The sequence below is a fragment of the Triticum urartu genome, chromosome 7A, assembly GCF_056163025.1.
Source record: "Triticum urartu cultivar PI428250 chromosome 7A, HENAU_Tu73, whole genome shotgun sequence".
NCBI classification, from domain to species: Eukaryota; Viridiplantae; Streptophyta; class Magnoliopsida; order Poales; family Poaceae; genus Triticum; species Triticum urartu.
Window position 1 is genome coordinate 191,208,708 of NC_141879.1, and position 16,362 is coordinate 191,225,069.

The following is a 16,362-nucleotide window of genomic DNA, read 5'->3' on the forward strand; positions in this document are numbered from 1 at the left end:
ACTTATATCTTGAAATTTAGTGAGAGATCATCTTATAATGCTACCGTCAATCAAAGAAAAATAAGATGCATAAAAGATAAACATCACATGCAATCAATATAAGTGATATGATATGGCCATCATCATCTTGTGCTTGTGATCTCCATCTCCGAAGCACCGTCATGATCACCATCGTCACCGGCGCGACACCTTGATCTCCATCGTAGCATCGTTGTCGTCTCGCCAACTATTGCTTCTACGACTATCGCTACCGCTTAGTGATAAAGTAAAGAAATTACAGGGCGATTGCATTGCATACAATAAAGCGACAATCATATGGCTCCTGCCAGTTGCCGATAACTCAGTTACAAAACATGATCATCTCATACAATAAAATATAGCATCATGTCTTGACCATATCACATCGCAACATGCCCTGCAAAAACAAGTTAGACGTCCTCTACTTTGTTGTTGCAAGTTTTACGTGGTTGCAACGGGCTGAGCAAGAACCGTTCTTACCTACGCATCAAAACCACAACGATAGTTCATCAAGTTAGTGTTGTTTTAACCTTCTCAAGGACCGGGCGTAGCCACACTCGGTTCAACTAAAGTTGGAGAAACTGACACCCGCCAGCCACCTGTGTGCAAAGCAAGTCGGTAGAACCAGTCTTGCGTAAGTGTACGCGTAATGTCGGTCCGGGCCGCTTCATCCAACAATACCGCCGAACCAAAGTATGACATGCTGGTAAGCAGTATGACTTGTATCGCCCACAACTCACTTGTGTTCTACTCATGCATATAATATCTACGTATAAAACCTGGCTCGGATGCCACTGTTGGGGAACGTAGTAATTTCAAAATTTTCCTACGCACACACAGGATCATGGTGACGCATAGCAACGAGAGGGGAGAGTGTGTCCACGTACCCTCGTAGACCGAAAGCGAAAGCGTTAGCACAACGCGGTTGATGTTGTCATACATCTTCACGATCCGACCAATCCAGGTACCGAACGTACAGTACCTCCGAGTTCAGCACACGTTCAGCTCGATGACGTCCCGCGAACTCCGATCCAGCAGAGCTTCGCGGGAGAGTTCCGTTAGCATGACGGCGTGATAACGGTGATGATGTTGCTACCGACGCAGGGCTTCTCCTAAGCACCGCTACGATATGATCAGGGTGGATTATGGTGGAGGGGGGCACCGCACACGGCTAAGGGATCGATGATCAACTTATTGTGTCTATGGGGTGCCCCCTCCACCGTATATAAAGGGGGGAGGAGGAGGGGGCCGACCAAGGGGAGGAGGCGCGCCCAAGGGGGGGAAATCCTACTCCAAGTAGGTTTTGCCCCCCTTTCCTACTCCAACTAGGAGAAGGGGGAAGGAGGAGGTGGAGAGAAGGAAGGAGAAGGGGGGCCGCCGCCCCCTTCCCTTTTCCAATTCAGATTGGGGCAAGGGGGGCCGCGCCGCACCTCCTGCCGCCTCTCCTCTTCCACCACTTGGGCCCATGAGGCCGGGGGGGGGGGTTCCGGTAACCCCCCGGTACTCCGGTATATACCCGATAACCCCCGGAACCATTCCGATGTCTGAATATAGTCGTCCAATATATCAATCTTCATGTCTCGACCATTCCGAGACTCCTCATCATGTACGTGATCACATCTAGGACTCCGAACTACCTTAGGTACATCAAAACACATAAACTCATAATATAACCATCATCGAACTTTAAGCATGCGGACCCTACGGGTTCGAGAACTATGTAGACATGACCGAGACACGTCTCCGGTCAATAACCAATAGCGGAACCTGGATGCTCATATTGGATCCTACATATTCTATGAAGATCTTTATCGGTCAAACCGCATAACAACATACGTTGTTCACTTTGTCATCGGTATGTTACTTGCCCGAGATTCGATCGTCGGTATCTCAATACCTAGTTCAATCTCGTTACCGGCGGGTCTCTTTACTCGTTCCGTAATACATCATCCCGCAACTAACTCATTATTTACAATGCTTGCAAGGCTTGAGTGATGTGTATTATCGAGTGGGCCCAGAGATACCTCTCCGGCAATCGGAGTGAGAAATCGTAATCTTGAAATACGCCAACCCAACAAGTACCTTTGGAGACACCTGTAGAGCACCTTTATAATCACCCAGTTACGTTGTGACGTTTGGTAGCACACAAAGTGTTGCTCCGGTAAACAGGAGTTGCATAATCTCATAGTCACAGGAACATGTATAAGTCATGAAGAAAGCAATAGCAACAAGCTAAACGATCAAGTGCTAAGCTAACGGAATGGGTCAAGTCAATCACATTATTCTCCTAATGATGTGATCCCGTTAATCAAATGACAACTCATGTCTATGGTTAGGAAACTTAACCATATTTGATTACGAGCTAGTCAAGTAGAGGCATACTAGTGACACTATGTTTGTCTATGTATTCACACATGTATTATGTTTCCGGTTAATACAATTCTAGCATGAATAATAAACATTTATCATGAAATAAGGAAATAAATAATAACTTTATTATTGCCTCTAGGGCATATTTCCTTCACTTCCTTGACCTTCCTCCTAGATGGGAGAAGGGTTTCCCCTCTGGTCCATGGCCTCCATGGCATGGGAGGGGCGAGAGCCCCTCCGAGATTGGATCTGTCTCTCTGTCTCTCTCTGTTTCTTCATTTCATATTCTGTCTTTTCACCATTTCTTAAATTTCCGGAGATCCGTAACTCCGATTCGGATGAATTTTGGACATGATTTTTATCCGGATATTAGCTTTCTTGCGGCCAAAGAAGGGCACCAACCGCCTTATGGGGTGGGCACGAGGGCCCAGGGCGACCCCTGCCTCGTGGCCCCCTCGAGCATCGTCTTGCGTTGATTCTTCTTCCCAAAAATCACATATATTACAAAAAAATCTCCGTCAGTTTTTATCCCGTTTGGACTCCGTTTGATATGGAATTTTTGCGAAACAAAAAACATGCAACAAATAGGAACCGACACTGGGAACTGGGTCAATATGTTAGTCCTAAAAATAGTATGAAAAATTGCCAAAAGTATATGAAAGTTGTATAATACTGGCATGGAACAATCAAAAAATATAGATACGACGGAGACGTATCAGCAATTGCCCGGGCGACGACGATGACTGCAAGCTCGACTTCGTCATGCTGGACGATGCAAGTGACGACGAGTAGATTGGTTGTTTTAAACAAGTTTTAGTTCAAATTTCATTCCAATCTTTGTAGAAAATCCTAAAACATGAATTATGTTCAAATTTGTCCATTTGACTTTTTTTGGAAAAAAAATAGAAAATGGCCGCAGGTACCGTCCAATTCTCATTTGAAATCTCTATATGAAAAAAAAAATGCCCGCCAAGCTAGCAGAAAGTTATAATTTGTGTAAAAACAGCCCACCCGAGCTGTCGGGCCCTACTAGTCCCGTTCGGTATCATGCCTAAACAGGCGACAAGGGATGACCTTTCTAACTGGGCAACGCAGAGACATGTCCACAGGGGACGTTTGTAGGACATCACGTTTTTTTAGAGGAGCTCGACGTTTCGGGGCTCGCCTGACTATTTAAGTCGGTCGACGGACCCCTTGCGCTGCGAGGTGGTACTAAAGTACTGGGCGTTTCGTGTGGGGTTGGGGGATAGGAGACGTGGACGACGGGCGCTGGGCTGGCCCGTTAAGCGCGTTAGGCGCTGGCTTTGGGCCGCCCTAGTGTCGGTACAACACTTAACGCGACACACCGCACCCATGTCGAACACATCGTCTTAGCTGAGCTGGTCCAAGCGAGTCATATACATTGCATCGGTGTGGGTTTGAAACCCCGCTCGCACAAGCGAGGATGCACGCCCAATTTTGTGCTTAACTAATGGAGCCGTTATGTCAAATGACACAGAGATTGTTGAATTCATGTGCACATTGGAAAGAAAATCCATGGTTTAATTGGTTTAGTTGTGGGCAAGCACATATGATAACAAATTTAACGCCCGTTGCACCAAATGGCACATAGTCCTATTTAAAAGCACGAGTGCTTTGAAAATATTTGTTTGTGCTGATAAAATTAGGTTTTAGCAACCACTTAGGATGCCAAATGCCACAAGTCATATTTCAAACCTGAAGTGTTTGAAAATGTTTGTCTTTGTCAACAAAATTTGGTTTTATGAACCACTGAAGTACCAATTCAAACCCTTTAAAACCCCCTTAGATGCCAAATGATGCAAAGTCCCAATTTAGACCAAGAGTTATCTAACATATTTTACATTTATCCTTTAGATATAAGTGTTAGATACAATTTCACTACACATAGAAATTTTCAAGCTTAAAAACAACGATATATTCAAAAGAAATAACTTGATATATAGGAAATTATGCCTATTGCTAAACCACGACTTGACAACATTAATGTAAACACATATGACCAAGTCATATTTTCATAAAACAAAATCAAGTAACTTGATAGGAAATTATGCCTATTGCTAAACCACAACTTGACAACATTAATGTAAATATATATATAGGGTCGCGCTATTCGTCATCCTGGGTGAGGAATAGTTATTCTTCACCCACCTTTATTTTACCATCAATGCACCGTAATTTTACGTTTCATAAGTTTTGTCTTATTTCCGACGCAAAAAGGGATCGTAAGAAAATATATAATCGACGTAAAAAATATTTTATATTATGTAAAATTACAAACGTAAAAACATAGTCTAAAATACACATAAACTGCAAATTTTCTTGTCTTATGACCTATATTTTTATTTTTCTTATGTCAAATTTTACGTAGTGAATCAATAAGAATGTAACTATTTGAATTCGAAACGTAATTTAATTATGAAATGATCGTAAAATTACCTCGGGTGAAGAATAACCTATTCTGCATCCTGGGTGACCAAGTCATACTTTCATAATACAAAATCAAGTAAAATGGATCCATAAAAAGTTTTAGCTTCAGAGCATGATCCTTTCTTTTTGACACGTCAACGGCGGGCTCACGCTTGCCTGAACTTTATTACCAAGTGAAGAAGCCATTACAAGAGTTCAGAATTACATAAGGGGAGTGGAGGGATGAAGGGGAAGATTATAAGTTAAGGTACAGAAACTATAATCTCTCAGCAAGGTGGGTCAACATAGAGGACCAAGCATTGAGCAGAGTTCGTTTTGGAATAATTTTGCAGTGATGCGGCCAAAGGTGGAGGTCGTCTGCAGCCGCCCCGGTGATGGAGTGAAGGCCTTGGTGCTCGGCTCGAAATACCATTGTATTGCGTCATTTCCAGATGTTCAATAGAATGGCCATGAGCACCATGGAGCGGGTTTTATTTGTCAGCTGGCCATCCCAGGCGTGAACCAGCCGGCCATTCATCTGCAGAATACTGATCTATCTTTATCTACATATCCTTTTTCTTCTCCGAACTCGAGTGTGATGCCTTTCTCCTATTCATGCCTCTTGACCGACAATTTTCGAACCATTATATTTAGCTTTTCATTCCATGAGAAATCTGTAATGGGTCTTCACCCATGTCGTTACCAAGTTTATGAGGGAAAGAAAGCGTTGTAACTGGATTGTTGCTTGTTCAGTTTCAAGTTAGCATTTCTAGACTGTTATGGTAATTAAAGCTCGTATATTGTTTTTAAAAGCCAAGCTAAGAATGAAGTACACAGTACTATAACTGGGAAAGTAGGAAAATCATATCATATACTTTGACACATATTGTAGAAAGATAAGAGTGAACGTTTATTTCTGTTGAGCCTGCTATTTATCTACGGAGGAGCATGGATAAGAAAAGACAGAAATTTAGAAAACGTATGCAAATTCACATATACTTTTTCTAAAATCCCATGGTAATGTGTTGGTCCACGGTGTATTCTCACATTATAGGGAATATGAAATTCATACAAAAAAAAAACATGGGACATAGATGGGGACTATCTTTAAGACAAAGAAAGTAACTAATCAAGAAAGAAGCTTGCACATTCCATTTTCCGGGAGTAAACATTGCAAAGTCCCAGCTATTAAAGTTCCCATCTACTCCCTCCGTTACTAAATATAAGTCTTTTTAGACATCTCAAATAGACTACAACATACGGATGTATAGACATATTTTAGAGTGTAGATTCACTCATTTTGCTCCGTATGTAGTCACTTGTTGAAACCACTAGAAAGACTTATATTTGGGAACGGAGGGAGTCTCTACTTCTAGTGGAGCAGTTGGTAGTCTCGCTTCCAGGTTTTTTTCGTCCCACCACTTTCGTCCGGGTTTTTTCGTAGTTTAACCGTCGTAGATTTTTTTCATCGCCTCCCCCACTTCATCGGTTTATTTTCACTTCACCCTCTCACACAACGAAAAAAACTGAACGGATGAGAACTTTCCATACTGACGCAAATTATTTAGTAATGTCTTTATGTAAAAGAATCAATCACAATCAATCTCTAAAGATCAAATCTAAATTAATTAATCTTCATAACGTTTGTTTCCTTCCGAATCACGTCCATAACTTTCCTTCCTTGTTTGGGCAGAAATTGTTTGGTAGCAGAGATTAGGAAGCTTCCTATGAGTGTAGTAATAGGAAGTATTCTTTTTCTTGATGATTCGTTTCCATGCATGATGATAGTAAATTAGGCCAACATTCACCACTATTTATCAACGTCATCAATCGTATCCATTCCTACCAGTTTTAAGGGAATCTTCTCGCTATGTCTTTTTTAAGGGGATCCGCTCGCTAAGTCGTCGTCGCACGTTATTTTCACAAGCAATTCCCTTAAAAAAGGCGTGGGTATTGGTAGTTGAACGCCCGCTAGGTTTTCCGCCTGTCCCATCCTCGCGCTGTGCCGCCGCCACCCGCCGAATTTCCAGCCGCCCGAGCCCGTTAACTTCGCCAGCCATCGGGTCGACTGCCCCCGCCCCAAACCCCCATCCCCGAGCACTAGCTATCGCCGCGTTGCCGCCCCAAGCTCCACGCCACCGGGAACGAATCAAGCGCCGTCCCGACACCGCCGTCGCCGGCCCAGCACCTCCAGCCTTGCATGGACAGCTTCAATGTGCAGTCTCCCTTGCTGCCTCACCTTCTGCCAGCGCATGCAGCGGGGGGGTTGGACGCGTGCGTGCTTGCTAGCTTGCTCTCCGTGCGTACGTACTTGCTCTGCGTGCGTCGCACCGGCCAATGCGCATGATGCGTGTGTGCCTGCTTTTCTGTATGTGTATGCCAGCGTGATGCGTGTGTGTGTTGCTGTGTGTGTATGATATAGATGGCCCGAGTGTGTGCATGCTGTGCTCTGCTCTCTGCTGATCTATGTGTTGATGCTCCTGCTATATGTTCATGCCATACAAATGAAATTTCTGTTAATCTTCTGACATGTTGAGTTGGTTCTCTCTGTCTTCTGAGGGGTGAATGCAAAGCAGTCTATTAAGCCAGGCACTATTGCTGAGCTAAATTGACAAAAAAATATTGGTAGCCATAGTTGTAGTTTAAGTAGTAGCGAGTTGTCTGATATGTATAAAGAGCCCGCTGCAACTGAGCCCGTTGCTAAATTGACAAAAAAGGTCGCCAGTGTCACTTGATATGTATGAGAATATTAAATGTATTATTAACATGATTAATATTGAACTCTTAAAGTTAATGTGGCCCCGTTGCAACGCACGGGCGTTCTTCTAGTAGTACTTAGTATTTGACAATGGGACAAAAAATTAGCAGACTGCACAAGCACCAACTTACATGTATGAGGCCCTATTAAGTAAACATGATTGAAGGTTATTTACCTGCGCTCAACCAAGTTAGAGACAGTTTTAGTCCCAGTCACCTTAAATAAATTTGTATGGAATTCTCTATAGATATCTGAGAAGTGTTTATTTGCTGAAATAGGTTAAGCAGTTTAAAAGCTATGAACAGAATAACAGGCGAGTCAGTAACTCAATTAAAGTTTCAGCTAAACTTATAACTGGTTATTTAGGTTTTTGCTTGAGGAAAAAATAATTTATTCATGAAATAGAGATTTAACCTTTTTTGTATGTAAGCTGATATAACTTTTATGTACTGCAGGCAGTTTGTTTAAATCCACAAAACAGTCCCTTCACTAGGTTAATGATGAAAGTTTTTTTTGCGGGTATTTCAATGATGAAAATTAATGACTAATTATGGTGCAAAATATCAACGTTCCTTCACTCTTTTGAACTGCAGGGCGTAATTTGCCCATCCAAGTTCAAATTTGAATATGTGGGTTATGATAAAACACAATAAGGTTTTGTTTGTGTCCAAACATACTTTTTTATGATTGTACTTCTGAATCCCTGTATGAAAACCTTGCTCCACTTGCTACTTTGTCAGGCCCGAATGGGTTGAGACGCTAGCAATCGATCAAATCAAGAGATCAAATGAGGAAATCAGGCCTGAATCTGGATGTATTAGTATAAAAGAGGAACTATAGTGTATATAGTGTATGTATTCATAGCCAGATAGGCAAACTTGGAGAATAAGCATGAATGACTAGCCAGCCACAACCCGGCTGTTAAGTACGTAGGTGTGCTGTCCCCGGCAACGGAGTGAAAGGGAACAATTACTACGCGGTAACGTTACAGTAGGGATCGGACGACCCGCGCGTTTTGTCTGAATCTTCAACAGTTAGCTGAAGAAAGCTACACTGTTTCAGTAGGCGTAACACACCTCACGTAGGCCTTTCAGATTATAAGTCGGCATTGCCATTGCAGTTATTGAAGATCTTCGCGTATAGCTTTTGTACCAAAGTCGAGCATTTCGTATCGCCTTCACGTATACCAGTAAAAAATACAACTAAATCATGGGATTCATGCATAGTCAATGAAACTACAAAAGAAAGTCCGGAACTGTCAGAAAAGTTCAGACTTGAATGATCGACAAGTGCAGAGTTTGCACTAAAAATACAACTACTACATTGGCAATGTAAACTATTATCATTTGTACTGTAAAAAAGGTTAGAGAGAAAAGTTAATAAAGATGAGTCACATAAAACCTAGTCAGATCACTCCCTCTACAGCATTGGCAATGCTCACTACATCTTTATAAACCTGGGTACTTGTTTGAGATAAAAATAACAAAAGGGATTTCAGAAAGGAGTTCCAAACATATAACATTGGAGGGTTAGGTTCAATTTAACCTCTTGTTCTTCCTGTACATGTGTGAATTAAGGAGTAAAAAGCACAGGAACAACAAAATTAAGGCACAAATTACACAGAACTATGGAGCTAAAGTACAACTAGCTAGATCAAGGCATTGTTCAAAAAGACAACATAGTTCAGTAAGTCATGAACATAAATACTGCAGAATTTGGAGATCATTTAGATACTGTAAATTCAGTTAGCAACAAGACAGACAGATTGCACTTAGATTTCAAGGAAAAATATGACTACACCACACTGTAAATCATGAACATTGACACTGTAATAACTGTTTACTCCACACTGTAAATAGACAGAACAAATTTTCTTTTTTGCCACAACTTGAATCTGCTCTGCAACTTATGAACTTGTAGGTGTTCTGCAGATTATCAAGAGTGGTGAAACAGTTTTGATTTACAAACATAGTTACTCCTACTACTTATCTGTGGTTGGCCAGATCATAAGTGCATCATGCTTGCTTATCTGAGCCTAATACAAAAAGATAAGAGCAGTTTTAACATGGTCCATCACAGGAAACAGAGCAGAAGAAGTACTGGTGCAGGAGCGAGTGCAAGGTTCAGAAATCCATCACAGGAGCAAGAAGAAGAACAACAGTTTTACTAGCTTGCATGAACAAGTGGAGCAAATTGCTCAGAGGTACATCCGTGGCGATCGTACATGGACGAACTAATACATCAGCCAGTGAGTATCCTCGTATACACTTTGAAAGCAATTTCAACATCGGACTTAGTAGACACTTGCAGGCGAGAAGAAGTTGCTGTGCCCTCCAGCGTGAAGATTGGCCGCGGCATTGCACCTCTTCTCCTTCTCCAGCGCCTCTTCGGCCTTCCACGCTGCTTCAAATGGATCATGGAAGATGATCGGCGGCGGCGGCTTGTAAGTCCCCACGTCTTGGGCAATGGATGACTTGTCGTTCGTCGACTCTTCTGCTTCTTCATCGAGGAAGGTCCTAAGGAACTCCAGCTCGTCAGCTTCGAGCGGGACGATTTCTTCTGCAGCATCAGCGAAAAGCCCCTCTGGTTCCAAGTAGAAATTCTGTTCGATGCTGTTAGTAGCTCCGACCGGGAGATTTTCCTCCGCTTGTGACCCGAGAAGCTCATCGATTGTGCAACAGAACCGGGCCATGTCGTCGTCAGCTTCAGGTACGGATTCATCCGGCAAGAAAACCGGTGCTGCAGCGGTGAACGACGATGTGGCAGGTGCCGGGACCGGGACGGCACCGCGCATCCTCTTCTGAGGGCGCGCCGGATGAGGCTCGGCGGCGGCAGCGGTCGCTGGCCTCTTCTGCGCGTGCGTGCTCTGGGTCACGGCCTCCGGTTGCGGTTGTTGAAGCTTGTACGCCTCCGATTCCTGTCGGGCCGCGTCAGGGGCATGCTGAGCCAAGTGCATCTTGCAGAAGACCTTCACCCCGTCGCTGACGGTGGCCTCCGGCAGCAGGCACCGGTACTCCTCCATGACCCAGCCGGTGGACTTGCCCTTCTTCTTGAAGGACAGGTTCTTGACCTCGCCGACCTTGACTCCCGCGTGGCAAATCTCCGTGGTCTTCTGGATGGTCCAGGTGCCGGTGCCGGCGTCGAGCCCCTCCATCCCGGCCGGCGGATGCCCGATCTGCTGCTAGGGTTCTACTGCAGCTAGGAAAGGGTGCTGTCGATCGAGGGCGGGCGGGCGACTGGGATTTGGGAGAGGTTTGTCTGCGGGACCGGGAAGGTGTTGTGGGACGCGAAGGTGCTGTGTTCCGATTTCCTTATCTGAATCCGAAAATGTCCCCAGTTCAGTTTGCCGCTCCCGTTTGCTTTCTTGATTCTTTTTTGAGTAATAGAACTCCTATTTCTTTTTTTGGCTTCATTTCTTTGAACCATACTCTCGGACCTTTCATCCATGGCAACATGTACTCACCAAAGCAGTCGAGGCCAGAAATAAGGCCAGAAATCTATAATTGTCACTCATCAGGGTACACTACCAAACACTACCAAACCCCTAACTTTTACAATGCACAATCTAAGCAAGACATGTCCGCGAAGAGCATCTCTAACAAATTCCATAGAAAGGTCCCGAAATTGTAAAATAACCACCGTTTTATGGCAGTTTTGAGTGAAAAAATGTCCATTTCAGATCCCACAAAAACGGTCGGTCCTGTAAAAATTTATATAGCTCCCCCTAAGAAAAATCTTGTTCCGAAGATATGGAGTTTTGTAGGCAAAATTTTTAGCTCCATCTATACCAGAAAACCGTTGATGGGAGGGAAGTTTCATGTCAACCGCCACCGCCCCTGCCGCCAGCTCCTGATTTCGGCCGTCTCTTCCTCGCGGCTCATTCCTGACGGCCATCGCTCCCCTCGAGCTCTCGAGTGACCGCAGCAGCTCTGCTATGGATGTGGGCTCGAGGTCACCACCAAGGCCCGACGACCATCGCGCCCCTCAAGTTCTCGGGTGGCCGCGGTAGCTCGGCCATGGATGCGGGCTCGAGGTCGCCACTGGGGCCCGACGGCCATCGCGCCCCTGAGCTCTCGGGTGGCCGCGGTAGCTGCCATGGATGCGGACTCGAAGTCGCTATTGACGCCGGATGGCCATCGCGCCCCTCAAGCTCTCGGGTGGCCGCGGTAGCTCTGCCATGGATGTGAGCTCGAGGTTGCCGCCGGGGCCCGACGGCCATCAAGCGGAGGAAGCGGTCGCGGCTCCTTGTGCGGGTGATTTGGGGAAGAAGATGGCCATGTAAATGTCGGGGTTGCAAATACGGGGTAGGCCCAAGTATACGAATGGCACATGACTCATATATATAAAGTATGACCCAGAAAGCAATGGGCCAGGGGGCTCCACAATTATCCCACCAAAGACAAGGAGGGTGGCATGAGACCACACTAAGTCCCAACAGTCAGATGCCAGGCCGCCCGACTGTCGAATACTAGCACTCGGCCGGAGACAAAGGGAGCAGTCGGCTAGGCCATCAGACGACGGCTCCCTAGATTCCTCTCGGCCACGACGCCTTAATGATGGCAGTTACCTAATGGTGGTATAATCTAACTAAATACAGAAGTTACCAATAGTAAATGCCATGAAACAGTCAGCCACACCCGAGGCCATGAATAGCATTAATACCAACTCATTATGTACCCCCTACTTGGTGCACTCTATATAAGCTAGGAGAGAAGCCACAGGCTGATGGTTGAACATCCACACTTTATACCTTATGCCAAGAGCTAAGAGACCACAGGAGTAGGGTATTACCTCCATCGTAGAGGGCCCGAACCTGTATAATTCCTTGAGCATACTCCCAACTGCACTGTTCACTAGATACAATTGCCTCTACATTCATAACCCTTCTAGTATTGTTAGGATTATATCCATGACAGTTGGCTCCCACCGTGGGGCAAGCTTCTAACGATGATATGTTGCGTTTGGCTTCATTATCGGTTCCCGCTGGCAGCATCCGCTTCAGAGTTCTCGAGTTCCCCATCGACGTGTCGGCATGGCATCCTGATGCCCGGTTGAATAGCGCTGACATGTCGGCTCGGGGGAGCACCCACTACCGAGCCAATGACTCGGGGGTGTCGGGCTTACATCTCCCATCGTCATACCGGTCGGCAGCTGGCGTCGCTGGAAGCAATTCGGCAAACCTCGTCCTTAGTTCGGTCATCCCGCAATTCGGCTCGTGGGGATGATGGACTCTGAGTCTATTTATCCTCTCTTGGAGTCCGTCTCTCAGGAGAAGAGATCTGCGGATCATAGACATCTGTGGAAGAAGCCTTCATGGTTGTCACGTCACCACCCGAACCGAGTCACGGGAAGGCTACTGCCGACCCAACTACAACAATCGGTGGAAGCGCAACTGATGAGGACCCGGCCACCAGAGAACATCGTGAGGCGCCCGAGCGGGTCCTTCACACCCCCATTCCGGGTGATTCGCCGGCTGACAAGGCCCTTGAGGCCCACGCCAGGAGATTCTGGCGGAGCGTGCCCGGCTGGCTCAGACTGAGAACAACCTGATTGTTCGGGAGCATGATCTGCTGGACAGCAGTCGGCCGCGGCACCCCAACCCTTCGGTAATCCCACGAGGGCGGGACTTACACAACAATTTTGTACTCGGAGGCCCCGATGATATCCAAATCCTTGGCACCCCGACTAACAATGTCCGGGCGGCGACCAAGCTGGCTGATGCTATCCAGCAACCTGCTAACGGGGTTGTCACAGAATGAGCTCATCTCACTGTCTCGTGACCGGCTGGCTTCACGCAGTCGGATCCTAGGAGGGACTAAGAGCCGAGTTCCCACAGTGGCTTCGTCACATCCTCGTCACACGGCTGGCCAGAGGACTGCAACTCGGATGGATACCCCGGTGAGAAGGCGGTCCTATTAGACCTGGCCATGGGCAGCCCGGCCCGAACGGCCCGACCCGACCCGGCCCAAAAATCTCGGGCCGAGCTGAGCCCGAACATGCCATCGGGCCGGGCTCGGGCCTGAAAATCAAGCCCGATGGGTTGATCAGGTCGGGCTCGGACCTGTGAAAAATGGATTTTTAGCCGTGGTCGGGCCGGGCCAAACAGGCCATGTTGGGCTTTTCTAGGTTCGGGCCGGGCTCGGGCCTGATTTAGTAGGCCCGATGGCCGGGCCGGGCCGGTCCCCAATTATCGAACTGGTCAAAGACACCCATCACCTTTGACCGGCCGGATCACCCAGCAGATATACCTTATCCCGGACGCCAGGCTCTCGTGGTGGACCCACTCGTCAATGGGGTCCGACTGCGAAACATGCTGATGGACAGAGGAGTTGGACTGAACATTTTGTACACAAGTATAATGGACAAAATAGGAATTCTCCTGTCGAAGCTTAATCCGACTGGGATGACCTTCCATGGGGTGGTCCCTGGCATGCGTGCCAAACCACCCGTTCAAATTTCCTTGCCAGTCGCATTCGGCGACGAGAAGAACTACCGCAAAGAGTCCTTGTCCTTCATGGTCGTCGACTTCAAGAGTGAGTATCACGCCATCTTTAGTCGGCCGGCCTACGCGAAGTTCATGGCCCGTCCATGCTACATGTACTTGAAGCTTAAAGTGCCAAGCCCCAAGGGTGTGATTACGATCCCGAAACGCGCATAAGAAATTGCGAATCTAAATGCCAGCATGGCAGATGCAAGCATTGCGGAGATGGATTTCGCTGCATATAAAGTCGTTGTTGTTCAGACTGAGATGCCTTTGGCAAAGAAACCGGCTTCATAGTCAGCCTTGCAGTTGACGACCGGCACAAAGAAAACCAAGTGCACCCGGACGACCCTTCCAAGACGACAGATGGGGCATTACTTGACTTATTGGAGCTATCTTCATCATAGGCACTTATTCACCAGCCACCACATTCTCAGATACATTCTGCATTACAAATTTGCAACGATGAAAGTTAATGACTAGTTGCAGTATAAACCATCACTGTCCTTCACTGTTTGGAAATGTAGGCCGTAGTTTGGCCATCCAAGTTTAATTTTGACCAACAACTAATCTGAGAATATGTGGATTATGTTGAGGCACAATAAGGTTATGTTTTTCCAGAAGTACTTTCTTGTGATTGTGATTTGTAATACTGTACTTCAAACTTGGATAATAAATTAACACCTTATAGATTTCCTACAGGAGGGAGTAGTTCCCACAGCGAGAATATTGACTCTTGTTTTTCTTTTCAGTCGGTAGCTTGTTGGTTCAGATACTGGGATCATTTCTTGATATTGATGTATCAGAGGACAGTTACCAGTTGAGCAGCTGATACATAAATCGTAAAAATACGATTAAATAGCTCAACAGTCTTGTCGGCGCCGACAAAGCAATTTTTCATATGATCACTACTGCGACGTAATATGCCAAATAACTAGTATGACACTGCAACAAGATATAACTACAATTACTGCCAGTTGCTACTGCCAGTTGCACAAGGAATGGAAAACTCACTAGGCTGACAAAAATAGGGGCGGCTCACTGGTGGCTTGAGCAACTGATGAAAACAAACTGTGGTGCGTTATGGCGTGGAGAACACAGCTACAGAAAATGGTGATGTGTATCACTTGACTAAACGCCTAGGGTAGCCTGATTTCGTATCAATAACATTCTAATCCCCTTTTCTCTCAATGTAAATCCATCTACATGATGTAGTATGTAATAGATTACTTCATGCTGATTCTGCATCAACCTTTGTTTTAGTACGTTATTGTTTATTGTCAACTAGATATATGTCCATAAAACTAGATTGTACCACTGACGCATAGCTTATAAATTCTCCATGGGATCAGAACTGCAGGAGTAGTATATATCTCGAAGCATATTCCAGCCCAATACACAAAAAAACAAGATTATACTCACACGAGTAGTATATATCTCAAAGCAGAACAGAAGTACCATTCCAGACTCACAGAGCAAGAAGTAGAGCAACAGTTTTAGCTTGCATGAACAAGTGGAGGTGGAGCAAATTTCTCAGAGGTACATCCGTGGCTACCCTTTACCCCTTTCAAGTTTCAACTCCTTCTATCAATGCAATGACACACAAGCTTTCACGTATTTGAGAAAAAAGTAATGCAAAATAATATAACAATTCAGGTAGCAAATACTTCTAGTTTCTAAATGCATAAGCACATAGTACCATCTATATACAACATTCAAATATAACAAGATGCATGCTAAAGATATTTCCAATAATCGAACTAAGAACAAGGAACCACGCCAAAACCAAACAACTGACCACAATGGAACTGACTGTACACATGATGGTCTAAACTTTTAGCAATCATGTCCGCTTACCTGACCTGAATTCTGCATTTGTGGAGTCTAAGTAAGCTAGTGGGACTAGAGCTCTAGACTATTGGGATATACGAAGCTGAATCTCAAATTCCATTCAGTGTAGCTTTCGTGAAAGCAGTCACGGTTCAGACCTCAGACTTTTTTTTAGGGGGTTCAGACTTCAGACATGGACTGGCGGAGCTATGTGTTAGGAAAATGGGCCATGGCCCCGCCCAGCCCATAGCAAACACAGTCTGGGACAGAGAGCAATTGACCCATGAGCCATGGCCCGCCCAGTCCATAGCCCGTACCACCACTTGCACCGTCCGCCCGGCAGGCCACCATGGATCTGCTTGTCACAGTCGCCAATACGAGGCAGGACAATCGATCTGGAAGTGCGGGTTAAGACTCAGCGGTCAGCACGAGACGAGACACCATCGATCGATCTGCTGTCACCGGAGTAGTCCTAAGT

At 45.7% G+C, this 16,362-nt stretch overlaps 1 protein-coding gene across 1 annotated transcript; it reads right to left on the reverse strand.

Moving 5' to 3' along the window:
* Window positions 1-9,718: 9,718 nt before the first annotated feature.
* On the reverse strand, window positions 9,719-10,872 carry LOC125523808 (uncharacterized). The gene has a single exon (XM_048688879.2). The coding sequence runs from the start codon at window positions 10,725-10,727 to the stop codon at window positions 9,867-9,869; it is 861 nt and encodes a 286-aa protein (XP_048544836.2). The 5' UTR covers window positions 10,728-10,872; the 3' UTR covers window positions 9,719-9,866.
* Between the last annotated feature and the right edge of the window lie 5,490 nt (window positions 10,873-16,362).

Bases quoted from the DNA above. Each gene is read 5' to 3' on its own strand.
- LOC125523808 (XM_048688879.2), bottom strand. From the start codon at position 10,727: ATGGAGGGGCTCGACGCCGGCACCGGCACCTGGACCATCCAGAAGACC.